The sequence below is a fragment of the Schistocerca gregaria genome, chromosome 2 (assembly GCF_023897955.1).
Source record: "Schistocerca gregaria isolate iqSchGreg1 chromosome 2, iqSchGreg1.2, whole genome shotgun sequence".
NCBI classification, from domain to species: Eukaryota; Metazoa; Arthropoda; class Insecta; order Orthoptera; family Acrididae; genus Schistocerca; species Schistocerca gregaria.
The window spans coordinates 729,539,555-729,560,471 of NC_064921.1; the positions used below are offsets into that span (position 1 = coordinate 729,539,555).

The 20,917-nt window shown below is 40.6% G+C and overlaps 1 protein-coding gene across 1 annotated transcript in view; it reads left to right on the top strand.

The window, feature by feature from the left end:
* The window catches only part of LOC126334865 (vacuolar protein sorting-associated protein 11 homolog), a 167,169-nt gene extending 152,594 nt beyond the window's left edge, over window positions 1-14,575 (top strand). Inside the window, exons 20-21 of the mRNA XM_049997549.1 lie at window positions 7,687-7,794; window positions 13,127-14,575. Of these exons, the coding sequence (XP_049853506.1) occupies window positions 7,687-7,794; window positions 13,127-13,569 (551 nt within the window). The 3' untranslated portion in view covers window positions 13,570-14,575. The remainder of the gene's footprint in view (window positions 1-7,686; window positions 7,795-13,126) is intronic.
* The last annotated feature ends 6,342 nt before the right edge of the window (window positions 14,576-20,917 follow it).

Sequence of the window (20,917 nt, forward strand, 5' to 3'; positions counted from 1 at the left end):
TTATCCTCGTTTTGCTTTTGTTGATGTTCATCTTATATCCTCCCTTCAAGACACTATCCATTCTGTTCAACTGCTCTTCCAGGTCCTTTGCTGTCTCTGACAGAATTACAATGTCATTGGCGAACCTCAAAGTTTTTGTGTGTTCTCCATGGATTTTAATACCTACTCCGAATTTTTCTTTTGTTTCCTTCACTGCTTGCTCAATATACAGATTGAATAACATTGGGGAGAGGCACAACCCTGTCTCACTCCCTTTCCAACCACTGCTTCACTTTCATGCCCCTCAACTCTTATAACTGCAATTTAATTTCTATACAAATTGTAAATAGCCTTTCGTGCTCTGCATTTTACCCCTGCCACCTTCAGAATTTGAAAGAAAATGCAAGAAAAGCATATGGACAGATTCTATGTAAATTTCTGCATACTGTTGTACACTGCTAGAGGGGAAATTGATACTTAGTCATCCTGTACAGCAGTTGTTGGGTTCTTCCAGGATATCTTTCACCCCGAATAATGCTCCCTTTTCAGCTTACAGACAAACTATACCTCCCTAGCATTTTGTGTTCATTTCTCTTACATAAGTAGACAATATCACAAAGCTTGTGTTCATATAGTGGAGCTATTTTCAGTTTATTGGGTGGTTACTTATTTACAGTTGTTAGGTGAGTTTTTATGTAAAATATGTTCCTATAAACGGTGGTAGAGAAGTGCCTAATTTGGAAGTGTGATGTTGTCAATGACCTTTGCAGTGTTGATGGGAAAGGGATTGGGCTGGTAAATGTAGGATCTTGCCGCTGACTGTCATTGACAGCGTATTGTAAAGCTGTGGAAACCTGTTGTAGTCACTTGGTGGTGAAGTACTGAATGACCAGAAAGTTGCAGCCCATCTCTCACCGTTAATTGCGCTACTGGTACACTACATAAATCTCTTCCACTCAGGGACTGCTGACACTTAGAGAGTGAGCTTCACTGAGTAAAGTCACTTACCTCGCATCCAAAGTATATCTTGCAAGGTGGATGTCAATATGTCTGATGGAACAGGACTGATCATCTTTAAATCTAGGACAGCAATCTGCTGTAATGCATTGCTTGACTTGTATTGAAATATCTGAATTTCCTTAATTATATAATTTACTTCTGTTACAGTGGTAGCCAACTTAGGCCTCTTCAGATGTTGGGATAGCTGGAGTGATGCATTTGTAGCTTCAAGTTGTGAAAAGTACTCCAGCTATTGATAGTGGAGACCATGTAATCAACACTGTCGAATATAAATTGACAGCTTGTTATACTTGGGCAGACTCTTTGGTGTTGTAGACAGATGACAGCTCGAGCTGTCATGTTTTGTTAGATAATAGCTCTTTTAATAACTGCAAATAAGTACTCACTAAACTGAAAGTAACTTCACTATGTATGCATGAGCTCAGTGAAGTTAGTTTGTCTACTCATATGAGATAAGTGGACAGGAAATGCTGAGGAGGTATAGTCTGTCTGTAAACCGAAACGTGAGCTACACCTGAGTTGGGAGAAGTCGTCTTTCCTGGAAAAATGCTACAGTTGCCGTACAGCATGACTGAATTAATGATTAAGAATCACTTTCCCCTGTAGCATTGTAAACAGTCTACAGAGATTTACATAGATTCTGTTCATATGCATTTCTGCTGTTAGTACTATTAGTATTCCATGTAGTGTTAACCCACTTTGTGGAAAATAACCCCCCTCCTCCCCCCCCAAATCCCGGGCGTTTCTGCACACTGCATCACCTGCAATTCAGCCGGCCACGGTGGCCGAGCGGTTCTAGGTGCTTCAGTCCAGAACTGCACGACTGCTACGGTCACATATTTGAAGCCTGCCTCGGGAATGGCTGTGTGTGATGTCCTTAGGTTAGTTAGGTTTAAGAAGTTCTAAGTTCTAGAGGACTGATGACCTCAGATGTTAAGTCCTGTAGTGCTCAGAGCCATTTGAACCATTTTGAACTTGCGATTCGTAAGGTGAACAGTGGAAGAGTCAGTATAACTTTGTGAAATACCCTCTAGTTGCTTTTTGTGATGTGGTGAGCTAGACAGACTGGGGGAGTGCCTACTCGCTCTTCGTTCTGCACACCTATGAAGGAGGGCAGTGCGTGACCACAGTCCAGTGACCCACCTTCCCTCATGCTTCTAGCCTCCATCCCTGCCTTCGCCCACTGTTACATGCACCCAGAACACAATTTATAGCTTAAGACAGTTCTTCTGCACTTATGTGTGGATCAGCTTTTTCTTTTATTGGGTCATTAATCTTCTGACTGGCTTGATACGACCCGCCATGAATTCCTCTCCTGTGCAAACCTCTTCATCTCAGAGTAGCACTTGCAATCTATGTCCTCGATTATTTGCTGGATGTTTTCCAATCTCCATCTTCCTCTACAATTTTTGCACTCTACACCTCCCTCTAGTGCCATGGAAGCCATTCCCTGATGTCTCAACAGATGTCATCCTGTCCCTTCTCCTTGTCAGTGTTTTCCGTATATTCCTTTCCTCTCCAATCCTGCGCAGAACCTCCTCATTCCTTACCTTATTATTCTACCTAAGTTTCAATATTTGTCTGTGCCACATCTCATATGCTTAGATTCTCTTCTGTTCTAGTTTTCCCACAGTCCATGTTTCACTACCATAGAATACTGTATTTCAGGCGTACATTCCCAGAAATTTCTTCCTCAAATTAAGACCTTTGTTTGAAACTAGTAGACTTCTCTTTATCAGGAATACACTTTCTGTCAGTGCTGGTCTGTTTTTGATGTCCTCCTTGCTTTGTCCATCATTGGTTATTTTGCTTCCTAGGTAACAGAATTCCTTAACTACATCTGCTCTATGACCATCAGTCCTGATGTTAAGTTCCTCGCTGTTCTCATTTCTGCTACTTCTCATTATTTTTATCTTTCACCGATTTATTTCCAGTCCATATTCTGTACTAATTAGATTGTTCATTCCATTTAGCAGATCATGTAATTCTTCGTCACTTTCACTCGGGATAGCAAGGTCATCAGCGAATATCATTGATATCCTTTCACTTTGAATTTTAATTCCACTCCTGAACCTTTCTTTTATTTCCATCATTGGTTCTTTGACGTACAGATTGAACAGAAGGGGGAGGGGGGGGGGGGGGGGGGAAGACTACATCCCTGCCTTACACCCTTTTTAATCCAAGTGCGCCTTTCTTGGTCATCTATTCTTATTATTCCCTCTTGCCTCTTGCGCGTATTGTATATTACCCTTGTCTCCTTATAGCTTACACCCATATTTCTCAGAATTTCGAATATATTGCAGAATTTTACAGCGTCGAACACTGTTACCAGTTCAACAAATCCTTCGAATATGTCTTGATTTTTTCTTTAGTCTTGCTTCCATTGTCAACCACAATATCAGAATTGCTTCTCTGGTGCCTTCATTTTTTCTAAAGCCAAACTGATCATCATCTAACACATGCTCAATTTTCTTTTCCATTCTTCTGTATATTATTCTTGTCAGCAACTTGGATACATGAGCTGTTAAGCTGATAGTGCGATAATTCTTACACTCATCAGCTCTTGCAGTTTTCAGAATTATGTGGATGATATTTTTGCGGAAGTCAGATGGTATGTCGCTAGACTCATACATTCTATACACCAATGAGAATAGTCATTTTGTTGCCACAACTCCCAACGATTTTAGAAATTCTGATGGAATGTATCTATCCCTTCCGCCTTATTTGATCATAAGTCTCCGAAGCTCTCGTAAATTCTAATTCTAATATTGGATTCCCTGTCTCTTCTAAATCAACTCCTGTTTCTTCTTCTTCTATCATATCAGACGAATTGTCCCCCTCGTAGAGACCTTCAGTGTACTCTTTCCACCTATCCACTCTCTCCTCTCCATTTAACAATGGAATTCCCATTGCACTCTTAATGTTACTGCCCTTGCTTATAATCTCATCATAGGTTGTTTTGACTTTCCTGTACGCTGAGTCAGTCCTTCTGACAATCATTTCTTTTCAGTATCTTTCATGCAGCCATTTTGGCATAGCTTCCCTGCACTTCCTATTTGTTTCCTTCCTCAGTGACTTGTATTTCTGTATTCCTAACTTTTCCTAACATTTAGCACTTCATTCTTTCGTCAATCAGCTGAAGTATTTCTTCTGTTACCCATGGTTTCTTCACAGTTACCTTCTTTGTATCTGTATTTTTCTTCCCATTTCCTGTGATTGCCCCATTTAGAGATGTCCATCCCTCTTCAACTGTACTGCCTGCTGAGCTATTCCTTATTGCTGTATCTATAGCCTCCTTCATCAACACTACATTGTGATCTGAGTCTATATCTGCTCCTGGGTACACCTTACAATCCAGTATCTGATTTTGGAATCTAACTGAAATCTTCCTGTATCACCTGTCTTTTCCAAGTATACCTCCTCCTCTTGTAATTCTTGAGCAGAGTATTCGCTATTACTAGACAAAATTTATTACAGAACTCAATTAGTCTTTCTCCCTTCTCAATCCTTGTCCCAAGCCCTTATTCTCCTGTAACCTTTCCATCTACTACTACCCCTACAACTGCATTCCAGTCCCCCATGACTGTTAGATTTTCATCTCCCTTTACCTACTGTGTTACCCTTTCAATATCCTCATTTACTTTATCTCTCTCTTCATCTTCACCTTGCGATGTCACCATGTATATCTGAACTAACATTATCGGTAATGGTTTTCTGCCGACTCTGATAAAAACAACTCTACAACTAGACATTCTCAGCCCTACCTTCCTATTCATAATGAATCTTACTCCTGTTTTACCATTTTCTGCTGCTGTTGACCCTATACTCATCTGACCAGAAATCCTTGTCTTCTTTCCATTTCGCTTCACTGACCCCTATTATATCTAGATTGAGCACATTCAAGCTTCTTACATCCATGCCCCAACTTGTAGAATGTTATTCTCTCGTTGGTTAGTCAATCTTTTTCTCATGGTCACCTCCCCCTTGGCAGTCCCCCCTGGAGATCCAAATTGGGGACTGTTCTGGAATATTTTGCCACTGGGGAGATAATCGTACACTTTTTCAATTACAGACCGCATGGCATGTGGATACACATTATGTGTCTTTAATGCAATTATTTCCATTGCATTCTGCATCCTCATTCCATTGACCATTGCTGATGTGCCTTTAGGGACAGTTTCCCACCTCAAGGACAAGAGAGAGCCCTGAAACTCTGTCTGCTCCTCTACCCTCTTTGACTAGGTCATTGGCAGAATGAGGGTGAGGTCTTATGCTGGAAGTCTTCGACTGTCAATGCTGATTATTAATCAAAATTTAAGCTGTGGTGGATTTAGAACCTGAGACTGAGGACCTTTTGATTACTAATCAAATACACTACCCCTAAGACTATGGGTGTTATAGATGTGATATACACATTTAATATTTGTTCTTAACCCACATTATTTAACTGTATACGTAAATTCTATTCCATTAAAGCAATATTTTCAATAATCTGTGATTCCTCTGCGCCCTGCAACGTGCAAACTATTAGTCCTGCAGAAAAAGTGAATAGGACGTTTTTAATGGAATTTAATGTAGTTCAAAATTGTCCTCTGAAACATTTCCACTAGAAGCTGCGGTTTTCGAGTTATTCAAGTGAAACTAATAAATGCCACCCCAAACCCACACTCACATGACCAATCAGAATATTTAGTATGTTGTTAATTACACTCCCCCCTATCACTATACAAAAATTTGTCTCCACGTGATTTTTCCCCTATTTTTTCTTTGCCAACTGAACTAATGCACAGTTGACAGACATGCTACACACATGGCTCACAGAGGCAATCGACATACATTTAAATGCTTAAATTAAACACAAAATGTTACTTTTCTTTAACAAAGATAATAATTATGCTGTTTTCCATGCTTTGGGTATTTTACCGGTTTGCCAGCGGAGATTCATTGCATGTAGAAGCCTTCAGTGTGGTGTCATACCTTCACATTTTAAGAATTCAGTACTTATTTTATATGTTCCAGTTGCCAAGTAATTTAAATAATTATGAGCAAAAAAATTTCATTTACCATGAATATGTATCACTGTGGGTGTTATGATCATTGTTAACAAACAGATTTGCTCATTGTTAAATTTGTAAAACAATGTTAACGGCTTATTGAACATTCTGTGGGTAAATAAGATGAGCTTTCCAGTTAATGGAAGTGTAAATATACTCTACTATTGACTGTACTACAGCACTGTACAAACTACTGACTTAACTGAAACCCCATCTGTCAGAGAAAACTGTAACTGATCTAGCAGGTTTGTTATTTATTTATTTATTGTTACAAATACAACTTTGTTTCAGTATGTTTTTAATAACTGTGTCATTCTTCTGCCAATACTTTTTTCTGTTATTGTTAGATCAACTAGTATGTAGTAATTCAGCTACAGGGTAGTACATTAGGGATCATAGAGAGAGTGCACAGTAGCGAGCTGCGATGTTGGTATCACAGATGACCAGTCACTGATCACTAGCCCACCACTGCCATAACCTGTTGTTTTAGTTTGTAAATGGTGATTAATCACAGTTTTCACAACAGTCATAAGTCTATTGAGGAGTTTTGAGAGTATATTTTGAATTGTTTTCATTGAAAAACTATGGTTTGCTGTGCCATCTCAAGTTATGCTAACCTCTGCAGGTTATAAATTAAGCTTAATAATTTCCTGCGAATATTGGTATGAAAATAAAAAGGGATAAATGCTTATAAACATGCTAATTCATTTCCAGTTACTAATAGCTGTGTGTGATCAATACATTTTGCTCATTCAAGAGTATAAATGATATTGGAAAAGTGAACTGTTGAACTTTCTCCAAAATGCAAGTCAAAGCCTGGTGCTGTTCCAACTCTGTGTCTCCCATCCTTCAAAATTTATATAGGGGATAAGAATGGGCATAATAATGAGAAGTAAATTCGAGTTCAAAAATGAAGTCGCAGTAAAGTAGTAGAATAGATTTTACATATCAATATATTATCAACTAATGGAACTACAAGTAGAGAAAACATTAACCATGAAAACAGACAACGTTGTTAATGCAACACTGCATGTTTTGCCAATAATTAGAAATTATGGAAAAAGAACATTTTTTAAAAGTGGTTGGGGGTCTTTTGCTGAATGGCAACAACATGTGTTTGTGAAAGGATGGTGTGCTAATTGGCCGTCTGGAGATATTGCAAGGGGTGCATTTTCATGTTATATATCATATATATGTGTTTAAATAAAGGTATAATTATTTGCTTATTTAATTAACAAATGAGTTAATAATAATACAGTATGACATGAAAAATCCCAGTTGCATTCACAATTGTCTAAGAGTTACATGTACACACAGTTGGCCTGTTAGCTTCTGTGCGGTGTGGTGACATGAGAGAGTCAGCGATGACATCACTGCTCACAGTACTTCTGTACATACACCTAACATATTTTCTAGTAACCTCATGTAAATATATGTTTTGTTTATTGCATTTTTCCCATGTAGTCTTGTGTAAAACCCATGTAAACATTACTTATAACTCAACCTGCAGATCTTCTACATGTGTGTCCAGCTGTTTGTATGAGGGTTCATTAAAGTTAAGGTATTATTATTATTATTATTATTATTATTATTATTATTATTATTATTATTATTTACTTGTTCCTTATTTCAGAACCATCTGCTATCACACAGCCTGAGACAACGTTGACATCAGGGACATATAGTACTGTTCCAGAAGGAAGATTAAGATTGCATGAAGGGAAACCATCGAAAACATTTGGTGAGAGACTTTTTGCTCATATTCAAATGTACAATGTACAGTCTCTTTTGCAGTACACTCTTTTCTTTTTCAGTCTTCTTGCTTACAATAGATCATCCCTCATTCACCTAACGAACTTTACCCTAACACATTACTATTTCTCCTTTGAAGGAAAGGTATATTACAAACAAACCTGCAGCACAGCCATTGGACCTGTCTATCACCCTCCCATGCCAATCTGTTTATGAGCTATCTAGAGAGAACCTTCCTAGCCTCCCAAACTCCTGGTCTGGTTCATTGATGACATCTTCATGATATGGACTTAGTGTCAAGACACTATAACATCCCAGCTTCCTCAACCAAATTATAATATTTCAGCTCCTCAACACCAAATTAAAACGTTGCATTAGGAGGTGTCTGCTTCGTGCAAAAGGTCTTGAGTTCATATTGACGACAACAAGTAATTCTTCATTACAGACATTTATTTACAAACAGAACTGACAGACTTCACAGACTCAACAACTGACTCTCCGAGCCAACCGCACTGCATATCCGAACTGAACTGGCAACTGACAACTCCTAGGTGTATTAATATCTTTCCAAACAATGAGAGTCTTTGACAATGTTTTGTTTACAATACGATAGCAATTGGAGAGAAGAGAACCACGTGTATGAATATCAAGAGCTCAGATGGCAGCCCAGTTCTAAGCAAAGAAGGGAAGGCAGAAAGGTGGAAGGAGTATATAGAAGGTTTATACAAGGGCGATGTACTTGAGGACAATATTATGGAAATAGAAGAGGATGTAGATGAAGACGAAATGGGAGATACAATACTGCGTGAAGAGTTTGACAGAGCACTGAAAGACCTGAGTCGAAACAAGGCCCCCGGAGTAGACAACATTCCATTAGAACTACTGACGGCCTTGGGAGAGCCAGTCATGACAAAACTCTACCAGCTGGTGAGCAAGATGTATGAGACAGGCGAAATACCCTCAGACTTCAAGAAGAATATAATAATTCCAATCCCAAAGAAAGCAGGTGCTGACAGATGTGAAAATTACCGAACTATCAGTTTAATAAGCCACGGCTGCAAAATACTAACGCGAATTCTTTACAGACGAATGGAAAAACTGGTAGATGCAGACCTCGGGGAGGATCAGTTTGGGTTCCGTCGAAATGTTGGAACACGTGAGGCAATACTGACCTTACGACTTATCTTAGAAGAAAGATTAAGAAAAGGCAAACCTACGTTTCTAGCATTTGTAGACTTAGAGAAAGCTTTTGACAATGTTGACTGGAATACTCTTTTTCAAATTCTAAAGGTGGCAGGGGTAAAATACTGGGAGCGAAAGGCTATTTATAATTTGTACAGAAACCAGATGGCAGTAATAAGAGTCGAGGGGCATGAAAGGGAAGCAGTGGTTGGGAAAGGAGTGAGACAGGGTTGTAGCCTCTCCCCAATGTTATTCAATCTGTATATTGAGCAAGCAGTAAAGGAAACAAAAGAAAAATTTGGAGTAGGTATTAAAATTCATGGAGACGAAGTAAAAACTTTGAGGTTCGCCGATGACATTGTAATTCTGTCAGAGACGGCAAAGGACTTGGAAGAGCAGTTAAACGGAATGGACAGTGTCTTGAAAGGAGGATATAAGATGAACATTAACAAAAGCAAAACGAGGATAATGGAATGTAGTCAAATTAAATCGGGTGATGCTGAGGGAATTAGATTAGGAAATGAGACACTTAAAGTAGTAAAGGAGTTTTGCTATTTAGGAAGTAAAATAACTGATGATGGTCGAAGTAGAGAGGATATAAAATGTAGACTGGCAATGGCAAGGAAAGCGTTTCTGAAGAAGAGAAATTTGTTAACATCAAATATAGATTTATGTATCAGGAAGTCGTTTCTGAAAGTATTTGTTTGGAGTGTAGCCATGTATGGAAGTGAAACATGGACGATAACTAGTTTGGAGAAGAAGAGAATAGAAGCTTTCGAAATGTGGTGCTACAGAAGAATACTGAAGATAAGGTGGATAGATCACGTAACTAATGAGGAGGTATTGAATAGGATTGGGGAGAAGAGAAGTTTGTGGCACAACTTGACTAGAAGAAGGGATCGGTTGGTAGGACATGTTTTGAGGCATCAAGGGATCACAAATTTAGCATTGGAGGGCAGCGTGGAGGGTAAAAATCGTAGAGGGAGACCGAGAGATCAGTACACTAAGCAGATTCAGAAGGATGTAGGTTGCAGTAGGTACTGGGAGATGAAGCAGCTTGCACAGGATAGAGTAGCATGGAGAGCTGCATCAAACCAGTCTCAGGACTGAAGACAACAACAACAACAACAACAGCAATTCACGACTTAAAACTAAATTAGACATTACAGAATTTTAGTACAGATTAAAGTAAGTAAAAGGATCAGTACATATAAATTCTTACAAGCATAATTTCCAAATAGATTTTATAACATTTTCTACCAGCTTCTGGATAACCTTCACCAGATTTGTACCGATGTTTCCAGAAATATCTTGACATTTGATTCTGGATATTTCTTGAGTGATTTAGAACAACTGTCTATATGTAAAATGATTTAAATCGTGTTTCAAAATGCAAACAAATCTTTTTAGCAATATTTATTGATACAAATCGTCTTTTGAAATTAGATTATGAAACAGTTTTCACAAGTTTTCGTATTTTTGCGATCATAATATAGAATTTCTCCATAGAAAGTTCCAGAAGTGTGCATTAAACGATCATTCACAGACTTTCTCTTTAGCTGGTGAGTTTTTAAAAGTATCTTGTCCATATTATACGAAATAATTTAGCTCAAAACTGATAATTTATACAATTAATCAGAACTACAGCAAACAGTGAGTCTTTCTTTTACAAAATGAAATATAATTACAAAATTGAATGAAAATAGGTTACTAACACTAATATATATTTACATTAATTCTATTTTTGTTCTTTCTGTGCAAAATGTCCTAATATTTAAACATCACCAAAGTTTCCCTTTACATTTTGCATATCTGTATCGACATCCCCTAAAAGTCTACAGTATCGAATACTTCAATATGTCCCAATATGTCCTGTAATGTTACAACACCCTATCCTCATTCCTTCACAACCCCAACACCTTCTCTCCCATCTGCTTCACCTGGTCTTCCTCAACTCAGTGTGCCATCTTCCTGGGTGTTGACACCCTGCTCCCTAATGGCTCCATCCACACCTCTGTCCACATATAACCCACCAACCACCAGTGGTACCTGCTTTTTGATAGCTGCCATCCATTCCATGCCGAAACATCCGTCCCATACAGCAGTGCCACCCAGGGTTGATGTGTCTCCAGTGACAGAAACTCCATTGCCAGTATACTGAAGGTCTTACCAGGGTCATCACAGACAGGCACTATCCCTCAAATCTACAACAGAAACAGATTTCCCATGCTATTTCCCCACACCCCATCAATCCTCCCGCCACCACCAAGGTCCCACTACAGAAGAGTGCGCCCTTCATCACTCAGTTCCACCCGAGACTGGAACAACTGACCACAACTTTTATCAGAGCTTTGACTATCTATCATCATGACCTAAAGTGAGGGAGATTCTAACCAATATCCTTCTCTCCTCCCCTAAAGTGGTGTTCCATTGCCCAGTCCACCCTCTACAACATCCTTGTCCATACCTTGTGCCAGTCCCAGCCCCAGGCCCCTGCTACAGAGATTTTGTCCCTGGAAGACCCTGGTGCAACACCTGCCCAGTCCTCCCACTAGCACTTCCTATTCCAGTCCTGTCATAGGCTTATCTTACCTGTCAAAGGCTGGGCCATGTGTGAAAGCAGCCGTGTTGTATATCTGATAGTATGCAACCATTTCACAGCCTTTTATTGTGGTATGATTACCTTTCAGTAGTCCACCAGGATGAATGGCCACTGTCAAACTGTGGACAAGAGCTGAACATAATGCTGGCTGCTTCACAAGCCAGGCCATCTTGATCCTCCCCTCAACCACCAGCTTTTCTGAACTGCACAGATGAGAGTTATCCTCACAACATATTATCTGCTCCTGAATATATTCAGCATCTGCTTGTCATAACTTACTGTCCCCACACTCTCCACCCAACAGTTTTGACCCCCTCGTTCTATCATCTCCTCCGTTTTCAAATTCTCGCACGCTCTGCCAGTGTAATCACGCATCCTATTCCCTTTCCTGCTCCTCTCCTTTTCTACTTCCTGTTTTTCCCACCACATCCCACCTCCCAATACTGTGCCTGGCAGTCTCTAGTCCCTGCATGTCCTGTTAGACAGTTCTCTTCTATCCTCCCATCTGTACACTGCTATCCCTTCCCTGCCCAACCCCAGATTGCAGTTCACCTGACAGTCACATTCTAGTCAGAGCTGCTGGTGGTAGTGTTGTGTGTGCATGAGTTGTGCTTGATTGTGTGAATGTATGTGTGTTTTCCTTGCTGATGGAGGCTTTGGCCGAAGCTATAATGTGGAACACACTTGCTGTTTTGCCTGTCTGCAACTCAACATGTCATCTTTACAGTGACTAGCAATTTATCCTTTTCCTAATATTGTCAATATTCTAATCTGATGTGTCCATTGTTTAAATGTAATTTAATGTAGATTAGTAGAGGAAAGACATCTAGAATAAAGGAGCCCTTCATCATTTTTGTTAGTTTTTTCCAATGATTGAATTTCGACTAAACGTATAGTTTCACATATTCACCTGCTTTGATCTAAACCCAGGCCTCTAATCTCTGCAAATGTTCTGTAGAATTCAAGGCACAGATTAAGTAAAACTATCTCTACCAAGTAATTAAGCACTAAATTGTCCCTCAGGTGACATGTGAAAGGTCAGTTATAGTTATTAGCTGTTGAGCAATGGGAACAGTTGCTCATTTTGGCCCAGGTTCATCTTATATTCTCATAATTGTTTTCGTTTTTTTAGTAGTAAGATAAGTTACAGGCTATGTCAAAGATCAGGTGTGCATAAAATTTTAAATGGTCCAGATCAAACACTTGTTGCCTGAATTTGATGTTACATTGAAATGTCTTACAAGGATACTGTATAATTCCAGTCAGCACATTCTTTCAGAAGACTCAGTTGACATTCATGATTCAATGCTAATTTAAACGAGCCTATTAATTACAAACAGCATGAAACACTGAAGTCTCTGTTAATTATGTGGAAAACTGACTTTTTTAAATTTAGATCAGTCACTCTCATTGTTTTCTTATAATAGTACAAATAACTCACATGAGTATGAAAATAACTGCCTGTAAGTAGCTTTAAGTCATGTTGTAATATATATGGTATCACTGATTTAATTTGGCAAAAATAATTGTGTTTCAGTTAATGGGCTCTCTAATGTGATCCCAGAGGGAAGGATGCGGTTGGATGAAAGTAAACGTTCTGATAAGCAGTACAGTTCTTCATTAGAAGCAAACCTTACACAGCCTGCTGACAGAACACCACCCTTCAGACGTTCACCTGTTCCAGGATCACCAGCAATGGCTAGCCACAGTCTAAAATCTACACCACGACATTCGCCATCTGCTAGAGCAACACCACCTTTAAAAGAAACAATGCAGTCACAAACACCAAGGAACCCATTTGATGAACCTCCTTCTGATGTTTCGAAGAACCCATTTGATAATGAAGATGATGAAGAGTATGATGCAAGTAAAAATCCTTTTGTTGGGAATGATCCCACAAATCCTTTCCTTGGAAGTGATGATGATGCAGTTCTAGAAGATGATGACTATGATAAAAATCTGAACCCATTTGCTACTTGAAGAACTCTTTGTCTGTTTATAGTTACAGTTCAACTGATGTGCAATGTTCTTTTCTGAAGATTGCTCCAGAATGAGAAACTGCATTCTTACTGTGTCATTAATATTATGAATAAATTACAGCCACAGTAGTTTCATTGTTAATTGTGCTACCTATTAGTTGCACATGAAATGTGTTTTTTCTTGACTCTCATCCTGGCTGTGGAACATTTTATACAATTTTTCAGTTCCTTTTCAGTAAAGTAAAGTGGTAATTTGTATACTGCTTCCAGGAGGCAACATTATCTCAATTACAGTAAAAGTTATAATTTGAACAAATGCCACAAAAATGTGCGGAACATTAGTAGGAAGAATACCATAAAAAATCAAGAGTGAATAAGATTGGAAAGGAAGGAGGATTGAGATGTGTTTTGACAGTTGTAATTTCAGCCTATGTTGACACAAAGCTATAATTTATTTTTCTTATCTTTTTTCATTACTGTCTCCATTTATCCAGAAGAAATATAATCGAGATTTTTGTGTACCAGTTGCAGTAGTTATTATTTTTGATTTTCCCTCTCTCTTCTCATACTGGCATTGTAATTTCTTGAAGATTTCATCCATAGTTTCAGTTTGGAATGTTCATGCCAGAGAGGAGCTATAGTCTACAAAACCTTATAATTATTTTCTTGCTTATTTCAATGGTTTCTAAGTAAGTTTTAGAATATTGATTACTTCCGTTTCTAGTCTAAATGAACTCTGAGATTTTCTCAAATAATAAGTGGCTATATCTGGCATATACCATCCTTACTTTGAGCAGTGTTATGTCGAATATGAAATATAAACATATAATTTGTTACATAATTTATAATGCTTGAGTTGGAAGTTCTCTATTTGTTTAACAATACATGGATTGTATTGCTGCAGAGACTTTTACTAAAATTTAGTAAACTATTTTCATTTGTTATTAGTGATATAGAAGTGTGTCAGTACTATAATGAAGATGATAAAGGGGCAGATTTTTGCTTCATATTTGTCAACTGTTTCTTTTCTTCCAAAATATTTTTATTTCCACTAAGAGTTATTAATAGTTTTTCTATTGGCTCAACAACTCTACAGAGTACCATCTAGTAGCTAATAAAAGTAATTAAAAGACTGCAATTTATTGTAAAGACAAAATTTCATAGTACTCAAATATCGTGGAATGTCAGATGTACCGCCATAAATGCTACATTGTCTCAGCAGATAAATTTGCTGCTAAGGGTGTAGTACCTGTGAACAGTGAGGAAAATTTGAAAGTAAAGCTTCAGAATGAAGTGGAATGACAGCAGATGTGTACATAAATCCATCACTGCAACTGGAATTGTGAAACTGTTTTGGCCATTATTTGACATAGGAATGTAATTATCAAAGCACATTAATAAAATTTGAAAATCAGTGCATAGCTGAAAAATGTTGAAATCCTCTTTTGAAATCTCACATTTCAATAAAAGTGAAGAAGAAATATGCATACAAGGTATTACCGACGTTAGACAAGAAAAAAGATGAATGAAGCGCTGTCTTTGAGAAGTAAAGGTTGCTTAACCTCCTAAGAAAGTTATAAGAGGAAACAAAACTATTCAGATGTTAAGTAATGTGAGACATGTGGTCAAGGGAAAAACAGTAGGGCATGATGATATAAATCAACGATAAGCTTTTCAGTTAGTTTTATTCAGTGTACAGGTACGGCTGAAACAGAGTTCTTTAGACATTACTGATAATTCTACACAAGAAGTGACCCCCTAGAAAAAATTTACAGTGCTATATTCTTGCTATCCGTTTGTGATTCTTAGTAATTTCATGTCAGAGCGGGGGTGGGGCCAGTTTTACATGTTAACAAGTGTAGTTTACAAAAGAGACAGTAGTGTGATTGGGCTTCATCATTTACAGAACAGGAATCTTTAATTTAATTGGCATGTGGTGTGCATACCATGCAGTAAGTACCATGTTATATTAGTAATACATCTGATAATTAAACAAATTTTTGTTGGTACATAAAGAACATGCAGTAGTCAATAATAATGTGTTGGTTACAATGCCTTCTGAAGTGTGTAATTATTTTGAAGATTTGCATATACTTATGAGAGGATATTGCTGATGTTCCTAGAAAATTGATATTTCAATTTCTTAGTCTCTTATGTTACACATGGATCACCATACCATTCACACAAAACTAATATATGATGTAAATCACCTTCTGATATTTAAATGCATGAACAACATAGTGAGTTTCTAACACACGTTATCTGGAGTTGGTTGGGGGATATTCTGTGTGAGTAGCACATCCTTAATATTGCTGTTAGCTAACGTCCCTAGCAAGTGCTGTCTGTAAACCATAACCTTGTGGGGGAAGCAAATTCCATCTAAAAGTAATGGTTGCCTCTGTACTATCATGTTTCTTCCCCCTCTATTTCCATGTGTTATTTGTTGTCACTTTAAGCTGAAGGGCATGGGTAGATACGTTGTAATTAGGGTTAAGTAAGTGGCCATTTACCATTATATCTTTTATGCTAAGAGATCCATACACTCATTTTGTTGGAGGTCTTGGTGCAATGGAATTAAGAGAATGTATACTGAAGTTCCACGCTGCTGTAATTCCACCACCTTCTGCATCATGTTCATAAGATGAACCTTGTCTTACCTTCAAATTTCAAGATTTGGTCCAGTCCAAGCAGCTTGATGAAATCAAGACCACACATGTTGGGCACAGAATGTATGACCATTCTGCTTTGGGATCAGGACAGAGGAAGTCGCTACCCACATATGGTTTATCAGTCACTTTTGACATGTTCGGCAGTATTTTCATCACATCTATTCACTTCATTGCGACAGTTTTCTTGAATGTATTGTTAATATTTGACATTTTGTCTCTAATAAAAGAAAAAAAATTAATAGCAGCTTGTCACCTTGTTGGACTTCTGCTGCCTGTGCTAAAAGTAATGGTTATTTATGCTGACTTGCAGTCTACTTGTTGTGATGACACACTGCTTCCAGCTATGTTCAGGACAGCAAATATGTGGCCTAGTGGTCTAGCAGAAAGTACTTAGGAAGAACACAATGGAAAATTTGTTATGAGGCACTTCATGGAGACACGGTTTCACAGGAAATATTTTTTTAAAAAAATCATGTTTTGTGTTCACGCAAGATAAATTCTTATGGTACATTATTACAAGGGAGGGGATCTCGCCTGACCCAGATGAAACTGAAGCAACAGCAGAGTATTGAATGCCCAAAAACAATGAGACTGTTGTGAGAATACGTCGGTCTGATAAATTTTTGTAAGCATTTTGTAATTGTGGAGAGCTCCTCTCTGTGAACGAACAGGAAAGAAAATGTCATGGATGTAGGATGAAGAAATGGAATGGGAATTTCAGGCACTAATTGCTGTGTCAGTACTATCACAGATGGGTTTGTCAAAGGAATTTTGTATGGCAACACACAGTGCAAAGACTGGACAGGACTTAGTAATTTTTGAAGATGTCAAGGAAGGTGGAAATATAATAAAGAAAACCATAGCTTCCAATAACAGGTTATTTTCAAAATGCAACAGAATTGCCCCATAACTGTGCTGGAAGTGCTCTGTAATGGAACAGTATCCTTACATAGAAGTTCGTGGTCTTCAATGGCCAGTGTCATTCTAACAAAATAATTTTGAGTATGAGGCTGTGTCATTATAAAACACTAAACTAACTGAATTGCCAATGTTTCAACCTACTTAGCAGTGGTTAACACAGCATCCTTAGATGTTTGATTGTAGTATCATTGATGTCAGTAATGCAGTGTAGCATGCACAACAAACAAAGAGCAGGTGGCATTTGACTGTGGGTAGACATGCAAAGTAAATGCTTTTATAATGAATATGTATTTTGTAATATTAAATCAAACAATGAAAACTGCGAGTAGGAACATCAACAACGTAGAAAAAGATAGACTGCTACTTACTGTAAAGAAGACACGTCAGTTAGTAGACAGGCACAATTAAAAGACACCAACGTATAGATTTTCGTCACATCCTTGGTCAGTAAACAAACACACGCACCACAAGTAAGCACACCTCATGCACACAACTACCCACGACTGCCAACTCCAGCATCTCATGCCAGAATGCAACATCAAGGGGGATGCAAACAGCAATCTGGAAGGGGATGGGGAAGGAATAGTAGTGTACGGGTGGGGAGAGACGAACACTGTCTGGTGGAGTGTGCAGCAAATAGACTGCCAACAGGTGCAGCATCAGGAGGTTGTGGGGCAGTGAGGTGGGGAAAAAAGGAGAGGAGAAGGGAAATACGGGTGGCTGCATGGGCAGAGGGCTGCAAATAAAAAGAGTGTTGCCAAGAATGGGGAAGAGATGATGGGATAAAGGGGGTGAAAACTGTTGGGTGGTGGGTGTGGGGACAGTATGTTATCTTTGGCCGAGGCTGGGGTAATTACAGAAGTGGAGAATGTGTTGTAAGAATAACTCCCATCTGTGCAGTTCAGAAAAGCTGGTGTTGGAGGGAAGGATCAAGATGGCTCAGGTAGTGAAGCAACCATTGACATCAAGTGTGTTAAGTTCAGCTGCATGTTGTGCAACAGGGTGGTCTACTTGGCTCTTGGCCACAGTTTGGCAGTAGCTGTTCATCCTGGTGAACAGTTGGTTGGTAGTCATACCAATATGAAAAGCTGTGGAGTGATTGCAGCAGAGCTGGTAAATGGCATGGCTGCTTTCACAGGTGGCCCGGCCCCTAATGGGGTAGGATAAACCTGTGACAGAACTGGAATAGGATGTGTTGGGTGGGTGAAAAGGGCAGATTTTGCACCTGGGTCTTACACAGGGATATGATCCTTCTGGCAAGGGATTGTGATTGGAAGTGGCACAGGGATGGACTAGGATGTTGTGGAGGTTGGTTGGGCAACAGAACACCACATTAGGAGTGTGGGAAGTATCTCAGGCAGGATATCCCTCATTTCGGGGCACGATGATAGGTAATCAAAGCCCTGGCGAAGGATGTGGTTCAGTTGTTCCACTCCAGAATGGTACTGGATGACGAAGGGGACACTCATTTGTGACTGGCCCCCCTGCGGGTTCGGGGGTTCGAATAGGCCTGCGGTATTCCTGCCTGTCGTAAGAGGCGACTAAAAGGAGTCTCAAACTTTTCGGCCTTATATGATGGTCCCCTGTTGGGTTTGACCTCCATCTCTCAAAATTTTCCGAAGAGCGAGCCGATTGGGGAAGGGCGCCTTACTTGGTGCATTGTGTCCATCTTATGATCAGACTTTTCGCCAGCTTATACACCGTTGAATTGCAGTCCTGTCCGCTCTCCATCTCTTGGGCATGATTCTGTTTCTGCGTGCAGATTATACCTTGCACTGTGCAGTGCCTCTTTCTGCACTGACGGCGACCATGGACCACATGTTACCTAACATCCAGCACAGTAGCCAGTCCGTTGTGGTGGGGCCGCCATGTACCCTGTTGGTTGTAGCCCCCTGACAACACAGGGATCGCTCTACTGATGCCTGCGCCGTTAACTCCCCACGTATGCCAAGGAGTAGATGCCTATCCTCCTGGGGTATCGGGACTCCCGGCAACGGCCATCCTGCCTGGTGGCTCTTGCCGTGGCTGGGTGGCGCCCGTGGGGAGGGCCCTTGGTCGGAGTAGGTGGCATCAGGGCGGATGACCCGCAATGAAGCGTGGTACATCGTCTCTCGCTGGTGTCCAGCCGCCAGCAGTCTCTAAGCGTTCTCGGGCTCAATTTAACGCTCAGAAGTACGATCCGAAAATGTTCTCCTCCCTGGCCACACCGTGGGAGGAACGTAAGTCTCAGGATGGCAGTAGCAGTTATTCGCCCCACTTCTTAGTTTGTACGAGGGCTGATGGGGAGTCTTTTCTCTCCACAAAGCCTCAGTTCTTCGTCGACCATTTAGAGGACAAGTTTGGGGAGGTGGAGGGCTTGTCAAAAATGCGCTCTGGGTCAGACCTGATACAAACGGCATCCTCTGCCCAGTCACGACGGTTACTCGTTTGTGACAAGTTGGGGGATGTTGCCGTTACGATCACACCCCATAAGAGTTTAAATATGGTCCAGGGAGTTATTTACCATAGGGATCTTCTTTTGCAGTCTGATGAAGAGCTGCGCGCCAATTTAGAGCGCCGAGGTGTACATTTCGTCTGGTGCATTCATCGGGGTCCGAAGGAAAATCAGATTGCTACCGGTGCCTTCATCTTGGCCTTCGAAGGGGATACCTTACCGGAAAAGGTCAAGGTGATGGTCTACCGATGTGACGTTAAGCCCTATATCCCTCCCCCGATGCAGTGCTTTAAGTGCTGGAAGTTCGGCCATATGTCTTCTCGCTGCACTTCCAGCCTCACATGTCCAGATTGCGGACGCCCATCACATCCCAATACTCCATGTTCCCCACCTCCCATCTGTGTCAACTGCGGGGAGCATCATTCACCTTGCTCGCCAGACTGCCGAATTTTCCAGAAAGAGCGTAAAATCATGGAATACAAGACCCTGGACCGACTAACCTATATTGAGGACAAAAGGAAATACGACCGACTCCATCCTGCGAGAATGACATCTTCCTACGCTGCTGCTACAACACCTGTGCTAGCCCCGTCTGTTCCTCAAATTGTGGTCGAATCGACGAGTAGTACAACTCCTCCTGCCCCCTTGCCAGTGGGGGGCTCTACCCACCGGGTTGCTCCTGCGCCACCTACCTCAGGAGCAACACCATCCCACCCATCGGGGACGTCCGTCCCCACTTCTAAGCCAGAGAAGTGTCCAACTTATTCGGCTTCTCACGCTCGCAAGGGGTCCCTTGGGTCCCTCCCTTCCCAGGTTTCCGCCAGCGAGAAGGCTGACGACGACAGTGGCGTAGGTGCCCTCAATCAGCTGGTCGTAGGGCTTCACGATCCTCCTCCGTCCCGGAGACTGAATCGGTGAAGCCCTCCCAGTCGGTGCGACCCAAGGAACAGCGTGAGAAACCCAAGAAGAGCTCTCAGCCCAAGGAACTCGCGGTGACAGCCATCCCACCGCAACCTTCCAGCTCTGCGTCTGAGGATGCGGTGGAGATTCTGGCGTCCGCTGAGGACCTCGATCTCGCCAGTCCATCAGACTCCATGGAAAGCACTATCACAGGTGCTAAATCGGAGGCAGCAGGTGACCCAGCGGCGTAATCTGCCTTCCCAGTCCCATCACGCCTTTCTCAGCCATGGACAACACCATCCTCCAGTGGAACTGCAGCGGTTTCTTACACCATCTAGCTGAGCTCCGCCAACTTATCAGCCTTCACCCTTTCCTCTGCATTGCTCTGCAGGAAACTTGGTATCCGACAATGCGAACCCCTGCCC